General features: G+C 41.6%; 1 protein-coding gene across 1 annotated transcript in view; it reads left to right on the top strand.

Moving 5' to 3' along the window:
* The window catches only part of ALDH1A2 (aldehyde dehydrogenase 1 family member A2), a 99,432-nt gene extending 78,659 nt beyond the window's left edge, over positions 1-20,773 (top strand). The window contains exons 8-13 of the mRNA XM_073618808.1: positions 2,228-2,330; positions 3,044-3,228; positions 4,190-4,354; positions 5,272-5,429; positions 7,759-7,833; positions 18,718-20,773. Coding sequence (XP_073474909.1) covers positions 2,228-2,330; positions 3,044-3,228; positions 4,190-4,354; positions 5,272-5,429; positions 7,759-7,833; positions 18,718-18,790 — 759 coding nt within the window. The 3' untranslated portion in view covers positions 18,791-20,773. The remainder of the gene's footprint in view (positions 1-2,227; positions 2,331-3,043; positions 3,229-4,189; positions 4,355-5,271; positions 5,430-7,758; positions 7,834-18,717) is intronic.
* The last annotated feature ends 551 nt before the right edge of the window (positions 20,774-21,324 follow it).

Raw genomic sequence — 21,324 nt, 5'->3', positions numbered from 1 at the left:
GGGCACTCTCAAGGCACCTCAGCCTAATTCATATTGGTACCCCCACGCATTCCCAAAAGTGGTTCGTATTTGGTGTGATGTGATTGTAAAAAAAGTACTAGAGCCTTCTTTCCCTGCATTTTTATGGGTACGACCGCCCATTGAAAGTAATGGTTTGGCTAACACATAGCATGCAGCTGCACAGATGTGTACCAAAAGCTTGTTCACATGTGAGGTTTGGGGGGGGGGGGTAAAACCACATGGTGAGCACTGCACTGTAGGGGGAGGTGGAGAGCACAGTACAAACTCTGGAAGACACCTCCCCCTTTGATTGTTTTCACTTTCCTGAATGAAGATGTTCCTGCCGTGCCATTGTACAGTTTGGCAGATGAGTGGGAGCTCTGTGTGATTCACATTCCTTTCTCTACCAGGATTCCGCAGCAGTGCACCCTAGTAAAACCTTATAACCTCAGGCAGCACCCCAGGGTGCTGCGGCACTCCAGTTGAGAAAGGTAGTTTTAGATGACAGTTATAGGGCCCTTAACACAAGAAAGGTCTACAAGCAACGTCTAGTAGAAGTAGGCCAAAGGGCAAAGACTACAATTATGTCCCCTATTCCACAGTATTAAAGTGGGTTATTATGCGAAAAACCTGTGTTACTTCCCCACCCCCCTTTCTCGTACACCAGTTTATATATAGTGCTGGTGTAATGACTACGGTTATGTCCATAAGTCTGTAACTTATCTGAATGTCCTAGCTTCAAAGTGATTTAAGTCTTTTATTTATTTACTTGAACGATAATAATAATTATTATACAGGATTTATATAGAGCTAACAGTTTGCGTAGTGCTTAACAAAATGAAGGCAGACATTACAGTTACATTACAATTTGGTACAAGAGGAATCAGAGGGCCCTGCTCGCTAGAGCTTACAATCTAGGAGGGAGGGTAAATTGATACAAAAGGTGTGGGGGATGAGCTGTTGGAGAAAGTAAAACAGTGTATTTGTTAGAAGCAGGTTAAGCTTCTTTAAAGAGAAGGGTTTTCAGAGATCATCTAAAAAAGGATAGATTAGGGGACAGTTCGACAGATTGGGGTAGGGAATTCCAAAGAATGGGAGAAGCTCTAGAGAAATCCTGTAGGCGAGCATGGGAGGAGGTGACAAGTGAGCTAGAGAGCAGGAGGTCTTGGGAGGACCGAAGAGAGCGGCTTGGTTGGTATTTTGGGACTAGGTTAGTGATGTATCTGGGGGCGTTGTTGTGGACTGCTTTGTAAATTATTGTTAATACTTTGAATTTTATTCATTGGCCTGTGCAGGGATTGGCAGAGAGGGGTGGAGGACACTGAACGGTTGGTAAGGTGGATGAGTCTTGCAGCAGCATTCGTTATGGACTGAAGGGGGGATAGTGTATGTACAGGTAGTCCAATGAGGAGTGAGTTGCAGTGGTCGAGGCGAGAGATGACCAGGGAGTGAATTGGAAGCTTGGTGTTGTCATTGGTTAAAAAGGGGCGTATTCTAGAGATGTTGCAGAGGCTAAGGCGGCATGATTTTGGCAGGGATTGGATGTGGGCCTAAAAGGACAGTTCAGAGTCTAGGGTTACCCCTAGCACCCTTGCATGTGGGGATGAACTGATAGTTGTGCTATTGATCTTGACAGAGAAGTCAGGGGAAGGGGCATGTGGGGGAGGAAATATTATGAGCTCAGTTTTAGAGGTTTGAGGAAGTGGTGTGACATTCAGGCTGATATGTCTGTTAGTAAAACAGTGATGTGTGAGGCGACTGATGGGGTGAGCTGAGGGGTAGAGAGATAGATTTGGGTGTCATTGGCATATAAATGTTAGTGGAAGCCATGGGAGGCTATCAGCTGACCCAGGGAGGATGTGTAGATCGAGTATAGTAGAGGTCCAAGGACAGAACCTTGGGGGACCCCAACGGTAAGGGGGTTAGAGAGGAGGAAGTAGAGTTTTAAGTGACATTGAAGGTGCAGTGAGATAGGTAAGATTTGAACCAAAGGAGAGCACAGCCATGGATACCAAGCAAATTGAGTTTTTTGAGGAGGAGGGGGTGATCAACTGTATCAAAGGCAGCGGAGAGGTCCAAGAGTAAGAGTATGGAATAATGACCATTGGTTTTAGCTGTTAGCAAGTCGTTTGTGAGTTTTAGGAGAGCAGTTTCTGCACATTCTGTTACATTCTGCACATTTTACTAGTACTGCTCTGTCAGTATTAACCCACTCTTTTAATACTAGGTTGGCAAACAGATTCAAGAGGCAGCAGGAAGAAGCAATCTGAAAAGAGTGACTCTTGAACTAGGAGGAAAAAGTCCTAACATTATTTTTGCAGATGCAGATCGTAAGTATATATTGAAGTCTTTTTGGTTTGGTAGATACTAGACCAATTTTTGGTGGGTTTAAACATCTGGGATAGAAAACATTTAGTAATATAATTGTATTCCTTTTCTGGAACTGACACAAGGAATACTGTAAGGTGTATAACCTTTGTTCCTTCTGCATGCTGATCATTCCTTAAACATGTTTCTAAAGTTATATTGCCTATTTTTTACTTTATTAATGCATGGGAATCATTCTTTAAACATATTTAAAGCACGTTTTTTACACTTAGATAAGACTAATGTAATATCCAGTCATGTCTGGTACTTACGATCAATGGTCAGAGATGCTAAGGTCACACATTTTCTCTATTCTTATGTTGATAGAATATCAACTTAACCTCTTAAAGCTGAAAGCAATGCTTATAGAAAAATAATCAGTGAATATGGTTCCAGGTTTTTTTTCAAAATGTTAAATGTATTTTATAACTAGTGTACGGACATGAATTTGTCTTAATATCAGTCACCAGTAATCCTGTTGCCTGAGACAGGGAGGGCATGCAAAAGAAGCCTAGTAGGCTTGGCTGCATGCACTTGTGCTGACCAGAGGGATGATTTCATCACTTGCTTCTGCTCCTTCATGTTCTGCTTGTGGGCTGGTGGGTCTCTTTTTGTTTCACAATGCTTGTTGTAATACATATTTATGATCCCGCTGGTATTTATATATCTCCTGCAGTGGACTATGCTGTGGAACAAGCACACCAAGGTGTCTTCTTCAACCAAGGACAGTGTTGTACTGCAGGCTCCAGAACATTTGTTGAGGACTCAATCTATGATGAATTTGTTCGGAAAAGTGTTGAACGTGCAAAACGGAGAGTAGTTGGGAGTCCTTTTGATCCAACTACAGAACAAGGCCCACAGGTATTAGGAAAGGAACAGCACAGCAGTTTACCACATCTGTTAATATAGGACTGATTGTTTCTTCAAAGGGCATGCATTGATAATGGACTGACAGCTAAATTAACTTAGTGAATCAAAGTATATAATCATGGGGGTTTATCAAGAAGTGTTCATTGAATATTTACAGTAGAGTGCTGTATACTTTGATATCAGTCATTAATAAAGATATGGATTTATCAACTATCTGTGCCATTTAAGATCCAATATAAATTGAGCTGATTCACACAAAGTGGATACTGGTAAATACAACCAGATCCACAATGCATGCATGCCCACTCCCTAAAGACACCAACCTAGTAAACTAATTTTTCATTACTTCTTTAGCTTTTTTAATTGTTACAATATTTACCAGTTGGTTTGGATAACAGCCTAGTGTGCACAAGCAGGTCTTCTGCTAAGGTGATACCAGCCTATATGCCCTTCAGCACTGAGTGAGCAAATATGCCTTCTTCCCCCAAAACAGTAGTTTTCAGTCCCCTTTGTTAAGGGTCTAGAAAAGATATAAGAATTTGGGCTTGTTTATGTGCTACTTTTTCGTTGGTTTGCATGAATTCCAATACCACATCATCAGAACAGGGAATAGAATTTACTTACCCCAGCAGGGTTAGAAAAGTTACTAGAAAAACACTACCCTTACATTCACACACAATCTTTTGAGGTGCAGAGGAGACCTCTTCATCTTTAGACTGGCATTTTTAGGGAGTTTGACCCTCTTGAAACATCAGTGCAACGCTGAAGAGCTATTATTATTATAGCAGACTGTAGACTAATGGCCCTCTTGTAATGGCAAGTCAGGTATACCTGTCTTCTATCTATCAAGTAAACTTTTTAAAGTGCATTAGTAAAACCGTATACAACATTTGTAATTTTTTAATCTTTCCGGCCTTATACTTATGAATGATTGCTTTCTTTCTTTCTGAAGACTGATAAGAAGCAGTACAATAAAATTTTGGAACTGATTCAGAGTGGCATTGCCGAAGGTGCCAAACTGGAATGTGGTGGCAAACCATTGGGAAGGAAAGGACTCTTCATAGAGCCAACTGTCTTTTCCAACGTGACAGACGACATGAGAGTTGCTAAAGAGGAGGTAAAGTGTGCCACAAGGACAAGTCACAAGAATAAAAATACAAGAATCACTTGGTTTCCACAAAATCTAGTACATGTTTCCATATGTTTCACAATCCAAAATTTTGCTAGTTCACCTTTATAATCCTAGTCTGTCCCTCCGTACTTTCTGTAGTAGGAACATTACCATCCAATGAACCCTACCATCCCACACAAAACACAAAATCCCAGAAAAATGAAAGATTAAAAAACACCACTTACCCTACCACCAAAGAGTGCCTCCCTGGCATAGAAATATTGCATTTTCTGGTGTTTAAGAGGACTTTTTATACTTAAAAACATCCCCCAAAAATCGGGGGTCATCTTATAAGCCGGTATAAAATGTGCACCTTTAGTTCGTTTGGGTCAAGCTGGCCCTCAACGAACGTCCCACATCCAGCAGGCTGACAGATTAGTGGAATTAGTGGGTGTAAAAATGACTGTTAGACAAGACCCCATCATGGCTCCAGCTCCAGCAAGAAGAAGGAAATATGAAGCCTCGGAAGTGGGGTAGTCATATACGGCGAGTATATTCCAAAACGTATGTTTTCACTGGAAAATTAGTCGTCTTATACGCCCAGTCGCCTTATACACCAGCAAATATGGTAACAAAAAGGGGCAATTATTCTTTGCCCCTTAGTTTTTTTTTGTATTATGTCTATGCCAGGGAGGCACTGTTTGGTGCGGGGGTTCATGTATTTTTTTTTTTTTTTCATTTTCATTTTTCTGGGGTTTTGTGTTTTGTATTTTTAATTTGTATTCTGGATATTATGCATTTCTTTGGGCTCTCTTTAACCATATGTTTCCAAAAATGCTAGTTGAGTAAGTAGTTTTGTTCATGTGAAATATACATTGTAAAAGAAAAGACACAGATTTTAAACAAAAACATATTCCTTTTAGATATTTGGGCCTGTCCAACAAATTCTGAGGTTTAAAACAATGGAGGAAGCTATTGAAAGAGCCAACAACTCTGACTTTGGGCTAGTTGCAGCTGTATTTACCAATGATATCAACAAGGCCCTTACAGTCTCCTCTGCAATGCAGGCTGGAACAGTGTGGTAAGAAAACCTTTAGATTTTATTTTCCAAAGTTTATAATTTTTTTGTACTTATACTGTTTTGATTTTTTTGTGCATTATCATACCAATTCATTTAGTCAATTGTTCAAACAAATATACAGTATATCTACATAGGTATAATCTACATAGTTTTAAATTAATGCAAACTACTAAATATGCAAAACAAGACCTTTCATTTTATGATCTTAACTTTAAGATCCTGCAATATTGCTCTTTTTCAAAATGCAATAAAGGCTGTTTTGGAAATTTATGCCTTTGTATTTTTTATACAGATCAAAATGGCCTTTTCTGAGTCCATGAAAACACTTTATTAGCAATGAAGCCTAATTAAATCACATATGACGTCAGGTTTAGGTATTTGCTACAGTGCTATTTATACTGCGTATTGCCCAAGGAACTATTTAAACAACAACTATAATCTGAATTTTATAGTAAAAGTACAAATGAAACTGTTGCAAAGATATTTCAGCAGAACCTCAAACTGAAAATTGGAGCTCCCAGTGTCTTAAAACTGTAAGGATTTTTTCCCCCATCACTAATAAGGAAAGAGCAGAATTAATCCATTAAGGGTAATTAAATTCTAACAATGAATTTCTGTTATTTAGTCTATTTTGGACTGTCAAATATACCATTGAAATCTCTTTGTTACATCTGGTAAAGAAGTACCTGTTAATCTTGCTAGAAATGTTGTAAGATATAACTTCCTGAGCTCTGTCTGTACTGCTTTCCTGTTACATTGTTCATTACAGTTACATTGTTCCCAGCTATCACTGAGGAATACAACTTCCCTACCATTTATGTTATGCAGAAAAGGAAAATGGGGTGGCTTTTGAGTCCTGCCTTAAGGTGGCAAGAATGCTTCTCCATAGATACAGTTCAGTGGATGAATGTTGTCACCCTAGAACAGAATATGTGTTACTGGCAGGATCACCAGGTTTAAAAAAAAGAAAAAAGAAAACCAATGCAGCCTCCAATTCTAAAGACTGGTTAGCTGTGATATATTAAATCATTGCCCTTGGGGTAGCTATGCTTTAAATATGCTTCTGTTATGCATATATTTTTAATCTGTCATCAATTCTTGTATAAGATGTAGGTGCTTGCTTAAATATTTTATTAATATATACAAAGTATTTTTTAGATTGTAAGCTCCAACGAGCACGGCCCTCTGATTCCTCTTGTACCAAATTGTAATGTAACTGTAATGTCTGCCCTCATGTTGTAAAGTGCTGCACAAACTGTTGGCGCTAAATAAAACATGTATAATAATAATAATAATAATAATAATAATAATAATAATAATATATATGTTATACAATAATATAGTGGTGTATTATTTGTGCATGGGGGTGTACAGAAAACAGTCATTTAGTAGCATTCCCACCCTTAATAATTTATGGAGACAAACAGCACAAATAAAAAGGTTGATTCACTAAAGGAAAACAGAATATTGATTCTGAATAATCGATAATGGACTGGAAAATAAAAAAAAGGATTTTGCCTTGCTCATGTTTGGATTAAAACACATTCAATTTATTCACTAAGCTAACTAAACAAGTCTTTTAATCTTGAGAAATAAATTGAAGCTAAAGATACAGTGAGTTGTGATAAGTAGAAATAATTTGAAAAAGAAAATCACAAAATTAATTTGAAGTTTGATTTAATTAACTAATAGTCATGACCATGTCTTTTGATATTTATTATAGTTATTTGTCCATTGCTATTTACAGTAAGCTCCAACACAGAGGCTCTAATAGACTAGAGCTGGAACTGCACTTTACAGAGGGGCCCTTGTGAGGCAGTGTGTGGCTTCCACATATATTTTCAAATGTGCACCTAAAAACTGTTTTTAACACAAATTGTTAGTGTATTTTTTATTTTTTTTGCTGGCTACAGTAAGTGTACTGAAAAAAAAATAGTTTACTCCTATTTGAGTTATCCTCCAGGCATGGCAAGCATGCACACTCTGTATCTGTAAAATGTAATACTTTACAAAATGTTTATGAATTCTCTCAAACATGCTGGCTAAATGTCACCTTAAATTTGGTTGCAATACACAAAGCTTCTCTGATGTTTATAAAAGAATCTCCATGTGTATTATACCACTGGTCAACTGATGTTTATTGTAGTAACTAAATTTCCTGTCCTACTAATGTGTATTGAGTTGACTAGACATTGTAGCTGTACCAAGATGAATGTTTAGGGGGCAGTGCGAAACAACATATCTAGAGTATTTGGAACTATTGGACTCTGACAATGTGAACATGTTATAATTTTCATGTGAATTTAATGTGTATATTTTCCTAATACAGGATAAATTGTTACAATGCTCTAAATGCTCAAAGCCCATTTGGAGGATACAAAATGTCTGGAAATGGAAGAGAAATGTAAGTGCACCTTAAAAAGTCATCACGTTCAATATATGAATGACGGTACTTTGCCATTTTACGCAAGGAATTGTATTCGCATGTATTATGGTGCTAATGTCAACCTTTATATGTCAAGCTTGACATTACCACTGTAACATATGTAAGTTTATTAGAAAAATAAATGTAAAGAGCATCTCTTGCAAAGGCTGCAGTGAAAGAATCCATTCCCTAAATCATTTGCCACATTTACTCTGGGACAACCAAGCTAGATTTATTCACTGAGTCACTACCCAAGAACTGCATGTGGTAAATGTGTCTGGGAATGGAACCTTCCATCTCAACTTGATCACACAATTTAGTCCAGCCTAAACACAGTCACCTCAAGGGATCTACTATTAACTTTACTAGCGAGAAAACCCACTTTTTTGTATGTTATGATTTTTTTTTTGTATTTATTTATTTTATTAGAGGCATGTCTTCCTTGACTTCAGGGCTACTCCTCTTCGACTTGTCAGCATCCTGTCTGATAAAAATAGTCATGAAGGCCACTTAATTGTTCTCACTAGACAGGGGGATGGCAGTTGGGCAGGTTGCAGCCTAGGAGTTTGGGAAGATATGTTTATACCGTCTACACCCAAATTTGCAATATAAGGTCTCAATATCACACATTGAGGTTGATTTACTAAAACCGGAGAGTGCAAAATCTGGTGCAGCTGTGCATGGTAGCCAATCAGCTTCTAACTTCAGCTTGTTCGGTTAAACTTTGACAAAAAAAAAGCTGGAGGCTGATTGTTTTCTATGCACAGCTGTACCAGAATTTGCACTCTCTAGTCTTAGTAAATCAACCTCATTATATGCCAATTATCCCCTGGTAGTCAATTATTAAAAGACTATATTTCTAATATCAACCAAAATTATAAATCAGGTATTCTCTAGTAATTTAAGTAATTTTAGAGCAATATTAACAGAAGGGAACCTACTGTCAAAAATTGGGCACAGTAGACCCACAGTCAGTTTTTGTCTTTATATTTACATTAAGACTCGATACCTATCTTGATAGTAACACAAGCATGTTTTTTCATAATTTGTTTACCATGGTTGTTTGGGCAGCCATGGTGGGGTTGATTTACTAAAGGAGTAGAACATGTTCATGTTCAAAGTAAATGTTCACTTTCTTTCACCTTTCTTTCACTTATTATTAGCTTAAGGCTACCAGATTTTGAAAATAATATCTGGGGACACCCTACTGACCATACCCACTTTTAACCACACCCACAAATATCACCCAATTTGTAGCCATACTCACAAAATCACTCCCCCATTTTTAACATACCCTGAAACAATTGGCCACATATGCTTGGTACATGAGGAAGATATTTAAAATAAAAAGGAGAGAAATCGAAAAGAGAATTGATGCGGCAATGTGCACCAGAGTAAATAGTGGGTGTGGTCAAATTTTGGTAATAGGAGGGCTTGACAGTGTATGGTTAACAGTGTATGGCTAAAATAAAAACTGAATATACTCTGCTCTGGATCACAAATGCATAAAACACAAAGTGCAGGGGTCATGAGTCAGAAACACAGAATTAGGAGTCAGAATTATGTAACGCACAGTGCAGAGGTCAAGAGTAAAGCTGGCCATACATGGATAGAATTTCTTAGGAAAAGTCTTAGGAAAATGCATACGAAAATTCTCAGAACATTCTAAGAACATTCTAAGAACATTTGAATGTTGAAAAATTTTGTTTGTCTTTAACATTTGATTTGGGAATTAAGGGACTTAATACCGAAAAACAACAGCATACCACACACTGTTAGAAATTTGTTAGTTCGAGAAAAATTTTCCAATCTGCTTCCTCCAAATCTTCTTATCACTGCAGTTGAAAAATGAATGGCAATTTGACCCACTAATGATTAGAAAAACAAATTAACTGGAACATTCTTTTTTCTAAGAATTTTCATTTGACATTCTACTTTAGTACAACAGAGGGTGCAGGAGTCAGTAGTAAGTAAGACACAGATTGCAGAGGTTAGGAGTACGTAATACAGAGAGTTCAGGTATCAGGAGTACGGCTAGGTTCACACTTAAGTGGCTCTGCGATCCCTGTTTGCACAGACATGGCAGCCAATTCATTTGAAAGCAGCTGCTGTGCCTGCATTTCAAGCAGAAAAAAGGTTCTTGCACCTTTTTGAAATGACAGCTGGAGGGAAATCAGATTGGTGCTTTTGCACCATGGGATTTCCCTCACCTGGAAATGTTCTGCTCTTTCAGATGTGTGGAGTGCTTTTGCACCACACAATTTTCCGCACCCGTACATGCTTTGCACTTGCAGTGGGGGTGCCAGTAAGAATGAATGGCAGTCCAGCGCGGTTTGGCTGCAGTTGGTTGCGGGTGTGGGATCTTAGATACACTGTAAATAAGATCAATTGAAAATAAACTTTCTAGTCACCAGGAAATCATTTCTGTGGTTTGCAGACACTACATATTTTAGATTGCTGCAAACACATATTTAAAAAAACCTGACTTTTCATTATTAATTCAAGTCAAAATTCTAGGTGGATCTGTAATCTTAAGTACCCGATTTATCGGTGTATAACATGCGCAGGCATATAACACACACCCCAATTTAAGAGGGCAGTTTCAGGGAAAAAAAACTTTCCCTAAACCACTTTGAAGCAAAATAATGGTCAGTGAGCATCAATGCAGCCTGATTAGTGCCCATCTGCAGCCTCAATGCAGCCTAATCTGTGCCCATCTGCAGCCTGTTCTGTGCCCATCTGCAGCTTGATCTGTGCCCATCTGCAGCTTCAGTGCAGCCTGATTTGTGCCCATCTGCAGCCTGTTCTGTGCCCATCTGCAGCCTGATCTGTGTCCATCTGCAGCCTGTTCTGTGCCCATCTGCAGCCTGATCTGCGCCCATCTACCCCATCAATGTAGCTCACCAACTCTCATAGGAAATCACCGAGCCGTCATATGTTTTCTCAGCTCTCAGTCGGCAGTCACATACACAGTCCCGCCTCTGCCATTGACATTGGACCAGCTTCTGTGATAGACAGAACACTGGTCCAATGCCGGTGGCGGAGGCGGGACTGTGTGTGTGACATGCGAGCCGAGTTAGAGCCAAGTGAGAGCTGAGCGGAGTGGAGGGGAGATGACGGTTCAGTGAATTCCAGTGGCACTCGCCCCCCTCCTTCCCCTCCGAGGTACGCTGTCGGCATATAACACGCACCCACGATTTTCCCCCTATTTTCAGGGGAATTTATATGCACCCGCAAGCACCCGCACAAGTGTGAATCTAGCCTTAGTGATGCAGAGACTTTTGGGTCAGGAGTAAGTAATGATAGAAAATAGTGCATTACATCTTTACACATTATTAACAATAAATGTCCACATCATAGTAAAAAAGTGAAGTCCGCATACAGTTACTCAGTAACCATATGCTGGTCTTTACTTTTCTAAAGTAAGAAAACAGTAAATCTGTAAATTGACTGGTTGCTACTGACAAATCCAGGTTTTTGTCTATGCAGCAAAAATGTTTCCTCTATTTTTGTGAGCTGGATAAATAACCAGATCTGTGCTGTAATAATAATATAATCATTTACCGATCAATCAGGATGTGTAGTCTGACCCACAATGAGCAGACCCCATGACCACTTCAATATAGTACTACTGAACTCTGTAGCCAGTTGAGCAAGCAAGACAATACTCAGGAGGCAGGCTGATCTACCAAACTACAATTACTGTACATGTGCAATTAGGCCTGCAGGTATATATTGGGGTAGTCGTGGCATCTGTACAGTACAGGTCAGACTGTTGGAATATACTGCTGGGCATTTTGCGAGGGATTTCTATTTGCTGGGGACAGACCCCTCAATACAGGGACTGTCCCTGGCAAACAAGGGCAGATGGTAACCATAGGATAGATACAAATTCACTTTGAAAGTTAACATGCTCTACTCCTTTAAAAAATCAGGGTCAGTGTGGCCAAATCCTAAATGTATTATTCAGTCTGGTTTAGTATCTCATAACTGCTCAATTAGGGATGAGCCGAACACCCCCCGGTTCGGTTCGCACCAGAACCCGCGAACGGACCGAAAGTTCGCACGAACGTTAGAACCCCATTGACGTCTATGGGACTCGAACGTTCGAAATCAAAAGTGCTCATTTTAAAGGCTAATTTGCATGGTATTGTCCTAAAAAGGGTTTGGGGACCCGGGTCCTACCCCAGGGGACATGTATCAATGCAAAAAAAACTTTTAAAAACGGCCGTTTTTTCGGGAGCAGTGATTTTAATGATGCTTAAAGTAAAAAAAAAAAAGTGAAATATTCCTTTAAATATCGTACCTGGGGGGTGTCTATAGTATGCCTGTAAAGTGACGCGTGTTTCCCATGTTTAGAACAGTCCCTGCACCAAATGTCATTTTTAAAGGAAAAAATCTCATTTAAAACTGCTTGCGGGTTTAATGTCATGTCGGGTCATGGCAATATGGATGAAAATCAGTGAGACAAACGGCATGGGTACCCCCCAGTCCATTACCAGTCCCTTTGGGTCTTGTATGGATATTAAGGGGAACCCCGCACCCAAATTAAAATAAGGAAAGGTGTGGGGCCACCAGGCCCTATATACTCTGAACAGCAGTATACAGGCGGTGCAAACAAGACAGGGACTGTAGGTTTGTTGTTAAGTAGAATCTGTTTGTAATTTTGAACATTTTTAACGTGTTTAGCTCCAGCCAAAAAATCTTTTCTAAGCTTTTTGGAAAACATAGGGAAGGGTTATCACCCCTGTGACATTTGTTTTGCTGTCTTTCCTCCTCTTCAGAAGATTTCACCTCACTTTTTTGTCCCAATGAAAAATGTTTTTTGAAAATTTGGGTTTTTTTGTGGAACAAGGATTGGAAAGCATCAGTGGAAAGGAGAACTTGTTTTCCCATATTAACTCTTACAGGAGAGAATTTCCCTTCCTAGGGGTAGATTTCATCTCACTTCCTGTTGTCTCCTTCCGTTTGCAAGTAGGAGTCGTTTGTAAGTTAGATGTTTGAAAGTAGGGTCCTGCCCTATATACTCAGCAGAAATTTGGGCCTTAGGTGTTGCTGTGGCCACAACACTGTAAGCCCTCACAGGGCCCTGCTGTGAAATATTAGATCAAGAATTGTAATTACATGCCCCTGTTGAACAGGAGCTGAAAAATTAGGCCTTAGGCACTGGTGCTGGTGCCACAACACTGCAACCCCTCACAGACACTCTAGTTGGAACGCAGGAACGAGCCCTGCTGCAAATTATTGCTTCAAAAATTGTAATTACACGCCCCTGTTAGACAGGGGCAGAAAAATTGGGCCTTAGGCACTGGTGCTGGTGCCACAACACTGCAACCCCTCACAGACACTCTAGTTGGAACGCAGGAACGAGCCCTGCTGCAAATTATTGCTTCAAAAATTGTAATTACACGCCCCTGTTAGACAGGGGCAGAAAAATTGGGCCTTAGGCACTGGTGCTGGTGCCACAACACTGCAACCCCTCACAGACACTCTAGTTGGAACGCAGGAACGAGCCCTGCTGCAAAGTATTGCATCAAAAATTGTAATTACACGCCCCTGTTAGACAGGGGCAGAAAAATTGGGCCTTAGGCACTGGTGCTGGTGCCACAACACTGCAACAAGCTATCAGCGTGATGATTGAGGAGGAAGAGGATAATTACTCAGGGATAGTCACTCAGCATCAGCATAGGCAGTCTTTGAAGGGATCTGAGATTTCAAAAAAAATTATTCGGTTACATCAGCATCAGGTGCTTGGTAGCTGGTGGTGATCCAAGACTCATTCATTTTTATGAAGGTCAGCCGATCGACCGAGTCGGTGGACAGACGCACCCTGTGATCGGTTACCACGCCTCCAGCAGCACTGAATGTGCGTTCCGAAAGAACGCTGGATGCAGGACAGGCCAGTAGCTCAATTGCATACTGTGCAAGCTCTGGCCAGTGATCCATCCTCAAGACCCAGTAACCCAGAGGATTTTCGGTGGGAAAGGTGTCCAAGTCTGATCTTGCCCCTAGGTATTCCTGCACCATGTAAAACAGACGCTGGCGATGGTTGCTGGAACCGATCATACCTTGGGGCTGCGGACCAAAAAATTGTCTGAACGCATCGGTCAGACGGCCACCTTCTCCACCGCTCCTTCTTTGACTGACCGAAGCCTCAGCAACACGTTGTCCAGAAACAGGAGTTTGTAACCTCCCAGTCTCTGGGAACGCGTTGCACAGACCTTTCTGCAAGGCCTCCCGAAGATGTTTCATCCTCTGCTCCCTCTGCGATGGCAAGATAAGGTCCGCAACCTTACCCTTGTAACGTGGATCAAGGAGGGTTGCCAGCCAGTATTGGTCCTTCTCCTTGATACCACGAATACGAGGATCCTTACGCAGGCTTTGCAGGATCAGGGAGGCCATGCAGCGTAGGTTTGCTGAGGCATTCGGTCCGGAGTCCTCTGGGTCACTAAGAACGACATGGTCCGCAGCCACCTCCTCCCAGCCACGTACAAGTCCATGTGTTTCTTGGGACTGATCCCTTAAAGACTGCTGCTGATGCTGAGTGCCAGGCTCCACCTCCATACTGACACAATCTTCCTCCTCCTCCTCTTCCTCCTCGTCCTCTTCCTGTGTGATCGGCGGGCACGCAGGAACACTGTCTGGATAAAGGGGGCCTTGAGAGCTAAGGAAGTCCTCCTCTTCCTGCCTCTGTTCTGCCTCAAGTGCCCTGTCCATTATTCCACGCAGCGTGTGCTCCAACAGGTGGACAAGGGGGACAGTGTCACTGATGCATGCACTGTCACTGCTCACCATCCTCGTGGCCTCCTCGAATGGTGACAGGACAGTGCATGCATCCCTGATCATGGCCCACTGGCGTGGGGAAAAAAAACCAAGCTCCCCTGACCCTGTCCTGGTGCCATAGTCGCACAGGTACTCATTTATGGCCCTCTGCTGCGTGTGCAGCCGCTGCAGCATGGCCAACGTTGAGTTCCACCTGGTGGGCATGTCACAGATTAGGCGGTTCTTGGGCAGGTTAAACTCCTTTTGGAGGTCCGTCAGCCGAGCACTGGCATTATATGACCGGCGGAAATGCACACAGACTTTCCTGGCCTGCCTCAGGACATCCTGTAAGCCCGGGTACCTGCCCAAGAACCGCTGCACCACCAAGTTAAGGACGTGAGCCAAACAGGGCACATGGGTCATTTGTCCCTGTCGGAGGGCAGAGAGGAGGTTGGTGCCATTGTCGCAAACCACCATTCCTGCCTTAAGTTGGCGTGGCGTCAACCACCTCTGAACCTGCCCCTGCAGAGCTGACAGAACCTCTGCCCCAGTGTGGCTCCTGTCCCCCAAGCACACCAGCTCAAGCACCGCATGGCATCTTTTGGCCTGCGTACTTGCGTAGCCCCTTGAACGCCTACGGAGCACCGCTGGTTCCGAGGAAGAGGCCATGGAGGAAGAAGAAGAGGAGGGGGTGGAGGAGAGAGGTGTGTCACAATCAGCATTTTGGAGGCGTGGTGGCGGAACAACCTCCAACACTACTGCACCTTGTCCTGCATCCTTCCCAGCTGCCAGCAGAGTCACCCAATGCGCCGTGAAACTTAGGTAACGTCCCTGTCCATGCCTGCTGGACCATGAGTCAGCGGTAATATGCACCTTACCGCTGACCGCCCTGTCCAGCGAGGCATGGACATTGCCTTCCACATGCCGGTAGAGAGCCGGAATCGCCTTCCGTGAGAAAAAGTGGCGTTTGGGTACCTGCCACTGAGGAACCGCACATTCCACAAACTCACGGAAGGGGGCAGAGTCTACCAACTGAAAAGGCAGCAGTTGAAGTGCTAGCAATTTTGCCAAGCTAGCATTCAACCGCTGGGCATGTGGATGGCTGGGAGCAAACTTCTTTCGGCGGTGCAGCAGCTGGGGCAGGGAAATTTGCCTGGTACAATCTGACGTCGGTGTACCAAAAGCAGATTGCCCACAAGTACTTGGCTGTGACACACCTAATTCTACACCTTCATTCCTCTCACTGCAGGTCTCAGAGAGGACTGAAGGTCTAGTGGGGTTGGAAATCTCAGCTGATGAGGAGCAAGGAGAGATCCTCTTTGTTCTTTGGTGTGGGTCTTTTAGATACGCTTGCCAACGAACTGCATGGCAGGTCAACATATGTCTGGTCAAGCATGTGGTACCCAAGCGGGAGATATTTTGGCCACGCGAGATACGCTTGAGACATATGTTGCAAATAGCAGCGGTGCGATCTGATGCACTCGTCTCAAAAAAGGCCCACACCAAAGAACTTTTTGAATAACGCGCAGAGACTGCAGCGCCCTGCACATGTGGAGCTTTGGGGTGTGATGCAGTCAATGTGCTGCCCTTAGGCTGGCCCCTGGAGGGCATCCTGCCTCGTTGGTGATGTGCTGCCGCCTCCTCCTCCTCCTCCTCCTCCTCCTCCTCCTCCTCCTCCTCCTCCTCCTCTCTCCTATCAGGCACCCACGTTGAGTCAGTGACCTCATCATCCCCTCCCTCCTCATCACTGGAGCAAACCTGGCAGTATGCTGCAGCAGGGGGAGCATGACTGCCAGATTGCTGTCCTTCTTGGGCACCCCCTCTGTCCGCGCTCATGTTACTGCCTTCATCGAGCTCAGTATCGTCATCAGAGCCTTCCAAACGCTGGGCATCCTCCTGGAGCATGTACCCAACACTGTGGTCAAACAGTTCGAGGGAATCCTCATGAGGACATGGTGGAGCTAGGGAAGGAGTCACTGATGACATTGAGCTGAGGGAAGAGGCCGCTGCTTTGCCAGACAAAGCACCCTGGGCATGGGTGAGAGAGGATGAGGAGGATGAGGACGGCTTGGTCATCCACTCGACCAAGTCTTCCGCATGTTGCGGCTCAACATGGCCAGCTGCCGAAAAAAAGGCCAAGCGTGTCCCATGGCCACGTGCTGATGAGGATGCACCGTCTCCACGACCAGCACTAGACACAGAGCCTGCTTGCCCTCTCTTATTGGCTTGTGACTGTCTGCCTCTCCTTCTTGGCCTTCCAGACATACTAATGGCCTGTAGCTGCACTAAGCTGGGATAGAACACCTGTAATTTTCTTCAAGTAGCTTTATATACTGTAACCAGACAAGCCTGCCTGTCAGTAGGAAGATAAGAGGAACGGATCTAGCTGAACACTGTGAGCAGGACGCACTGTACTAAATGTAAATAGTCTAGCTGCCTGACCGTGGTACTAATAGGATCAAATAGAACACCTGTAATTTTCTTCAGGTAGCTTTATATACTGTAACCAGACAAGCCTGCCTGTCATTAGGAAGATAACAGGAACGGATCTAGCTGTACACTGTGAGCAGGACGCACTGTACTAAATGTAAATAGTCTAGCTGCCTGACCGTGGTACTAATAGGATCAAATAGAACACCTGTAATTTTCTTCAGGTAGCTTTATATACTGTAACCAGACAAGCCTGCCTGTCAGTAGGAAGATAACAGGAACGGATCTAGCTGTACACTGTGAGCAGGACGCACTGTACTAAATGTAAATAGTCTAGCTGCCTGACCGTGGTACTAATAGGATCAAATAGAACACCTGTAATTTTCTTCAGGTAGCTTTATATACTGTAACCAGACAAGCCTGCCTGTCAGTAGGAAGATAACAGGAACGGATCTAGCTGTACACTGTGAGCAGGACGCACTGTACTAAATGTAAATAGTCTAGCTGCCTGACCGTGGTACTAATAGGATCAAATAGAACACCTGTAATTTTCTTCAGGTAGCTTTATATACTGTAACCAGACAAGCCTGCCTGTCAGTAGGAAGATAACAGGAACGGATCTAGCTGAACACTGTGAGCAGGACGCACTGTACTAAATGTAAATAGTCTAGCTGCCTGACCGTGGTACTAATAGGATCAAATAGAACACCTGTAATTTTCTTCAGGTAGCTTTATATACTGTAACCAGACAAGCCTGCCGGTCAGTAGGAATTTAACAGGAACGGATCTAGCTGAACACTGTGAGCAGGACGCACTGCATTAAATGTAAATAGTCTAGATAGAAGATAACAGGAACAGATCTAGCTAAACTGAATACAGTGTATATATATATATGCAACACCTGGGATGCATATATATACACAATACACTGTAAGTGCAGCTAACTGACTGACTGTTCTGCCTAATCTATCTAACTCAAATCAAATGACACTGTCTCTCTCTCTCTCTATCTCTCAGCACACCGGAACACACACTACACAGGGCCGCCGTGCAGGCGGCCTTATATAGTGTGGGGTGTGTACTAAATCCCCTGAGCCATAATTGGCCAAAGCCACCCTGGCTTTGGCCAATTACAGCTCTCTCTACTGACAGCGCTGTGATTGGCCAAGCATGCGGGTCATAGTGCATGCTTGGCCAATCATCAGCCAGCAATGCACTGCGATGCCGCAGTGAATTATGGGCCGTGACGCGCCACACGAATTTAGCGCGAACGGCCCATAACGTTCGCAATTCGGCGAACGATCGAACAGCCGATGTTCGAGTCGAACATGGGTTCGACTCGAACACGAAGCTCATCCCTATGCTCAATAAGTGATGTCATTTTCAGAGCTACTTTGTTTTAGGGTCCATGGGAACCACTTACTTAAGAGTCATATTATTTGGCAGGTGTGTTCTTGTTTGGATTAACATATTTTGTTATAACTGCACCATCATAGTGGAAACATTCTGGCATGTACTGATTTTAAACCATTGTACAGCAATTCAAATGTCTCTGTCTTTAATGTCTTTGTCTGTCTAATGTCTGTCTTTTTGTTATTTTTTACTTAACTTTACTTTACTTTAACTGAATCTTAAGTCCATAATTTCTTATTTTGTTTTTCTCTATTTCAGGGGTGAATATGGATTGCGGGAATACACAGAATCAAAGACAGTGACCATAAAGATCCCACAGAAGAATTCCTAATAAGTTTATGAAAGCCAGCATACTATGATAAAGATGACCATTGCTCGCTAAAATGAACTAAAATGTTAGTATTCTATAACACTACACTGATGCTAACTGGACTGAAGGTTAAGATGTAGGGACAAGCTCTTTTTATAGAATGTCTGACAGCTTCTATTAAGTTTATTCAGACCACTTCTCAGAAACAGAATGTAATATACAATGACCTCTTTATGCTGTTTCTGTATCTACCAGTTAAAATCTGGACAATATGTATTAGCCAGCCTTAGGTCTTCGATATACTTATTCTAATATATAAGGGAGCCAAATTACTGCCATCTACAATAGATGAACTTTGAACTGAGGTTGTTAGATTGGTAATGCAAAGAAAAAAAACTTTTTTTTTTTTTTGCGTGACTGCTTGTAGATAGGTCTTCTGTTTTTTTTGACGTGTCTAATATATTTGATATTTTCACTGCTAGCATGTTGGTCATTGGTCATTTTGCAGTCTTCCAGATTTTGCCACTTTTGGCCAAGTTTACTCTTATGTGTATACAAATATAATAATCTCGAGATTCAAAGCCAGATAACTTACCCTATTTATAAAAACCCTGAACTTTCCTGTGATCTAGCCAATGTTTTTTAAACTGGATTTTAATTGTAAGATTCTTATTACAAATTATGGTCTTAAAATGAAAGAGGAGGTGGGAGGGCAGGGGTTTTCTCTAGTAGTTCCTGTTCTTGATTACTCTGAAGGCTCTATGTTCAGCCTTAGCATTCTAAATGATATATTAAAGCTTCCATTACTGGCTTTATTGCTCAATAAAATGGACACTAGATAAATCAAGCAGATGTTTCATTTTTTGGACATTTTAAATGTTTACTTGAAAAATGGCTAATAAAATCTGGAAGAGTTCTGCTTTTAAGAGGATCCATTATAAAGCACTGTAGGAGACCTTAAAACAAAAAAAAATCATTCAGATTTAAAGTTACTGTACGCCTACACATGGCTTTTTCTTTTGACTTTGTTTTATAAGTTTTAGGTTGGGTTTTTAGCTTTGTATATATTTTCCTTTAAATTGTAATGAGGGCAGGGTTAAGTATATTCCTGTTCCTAATCTCTCTGCTACAACTTTCAATATGTACTGCATGTGTGTGTATATAAATATATATGTATTTTATTCTATGTCTTTGCTTTACACGACTATATAATCAGCCTTTCTCTAGACTTAGATGCATGCAATGTAGGTGCCATGCAACAAAAATGTTATTCTCTCTCTTAAAACAAAATCCAGATAAGAGGATTGGTAAAATACAGCTCCACCTCAGCCAGTAATGCTCATGGTATATTGGATGTGAGTAAGAGGTGTTTATGGTGGTCCACAGTTTTTAAATGTACCTGATGTCTACTGAGGTGTGATAGCCATAAAATATAAGTCAATTGCTTGTTTCAAAATCTAAAATGCTCTTGGGAATATTGGTCACTTATAATGACATACTCAAAGAATGTCAGCTTAAGCCCTATCAACAAGAAAATATGAATGCACCATGATAGGTTATTTTAGCTGTATGATGGTGATAGTATGATCTAGTCAGGTAGTCTTATGGTACACAAATAATTAGTAGTTAGGAATCATAAAAACAATCATATATGGGCTTTACAGGTGACAGACAATGTGTTTTCTTTGTTTTTAACCAAACCTCTTGTTAACTGGAAACTTGTAACTGTTTTATAAATTCACTTACCTACAATGCCAGAGATATTCATATTTATAAAGGGTAGTTTTGCAGATGTTTTAATGTATATGGCTGGGGAAAAACTAACTTATATGCAAGCCACAATGAGACTTTGACCGTTTTATAATAAATAATGAATGCCACAAAATATTGCAAAATCAACCTGCATGTTTTTGATTGATCATAATTCATGTATGTACAGTTGTTAAAATGTAAAGGATATTAATATTTTCTATTTTTTTTTTCATTAAAAGTTCAGTTAACTGATTGGTCTCTGTGTGTGGTTTCTTACAATGCTCACTTATTTACCGAACGTGCATGAAAGTCCGAAGTTAATGTTACTTGAGAAGGTGCTCCCCCCAGCTTTCCAATGCTCACCATGTGGTGAGATGGCTGCAGGGAGAAGCAATTGAAAGTCAATAGGCTGGCGTAGTCTGTCAAAGCCTAAATATTGCATACATTTTTGTCACCATGAAGCAAAGGCAAACACATACATGTATACTGTACCATTTAGGTCAGTACCCCTCAGATCAAGCAGCGAGGAAATCCCAATAGGAGATGATAATGTGTGAGGAACTCCTTTTAAGGAGTAAAAGAGAAAGCCCTAAAGCAGTGTTCTCAATTTCAGTAGGCCACCATATGTGAATGTCTTCCAGATGGTAGCTTTTTTATCAGCAAGAGTCTAAAAGTATACAGAATTATTATTTCATGTTATAGCATAGATTATTTCAACTGCAAATCTATTATGAATCCTGGAAAACATATATTTGACTCCCAACAACTGGGACTGAGAACGACTCTTCTGAACCATTCCTGAG

Source organism: Aquarana catesbeiana, linkage group LG03 (assembly GCF_042186555.1).
Source record: "Aquarana catesbeiana isolate 2022-GZ linkage group LG03, ASM4218655v1, whole genome shotgun sequence".
In the NCBI taxonomy this organism is placed as follows: domain Eukaryota; kingdom Metazoa; phylum Chordata; class Amphibia; order Anura; family Ranidae; genus Aquarana; species Aquarana catesbeiana.
This window is presented reverse-complemented; position numbering and strand designations above follow the sequence as displayed.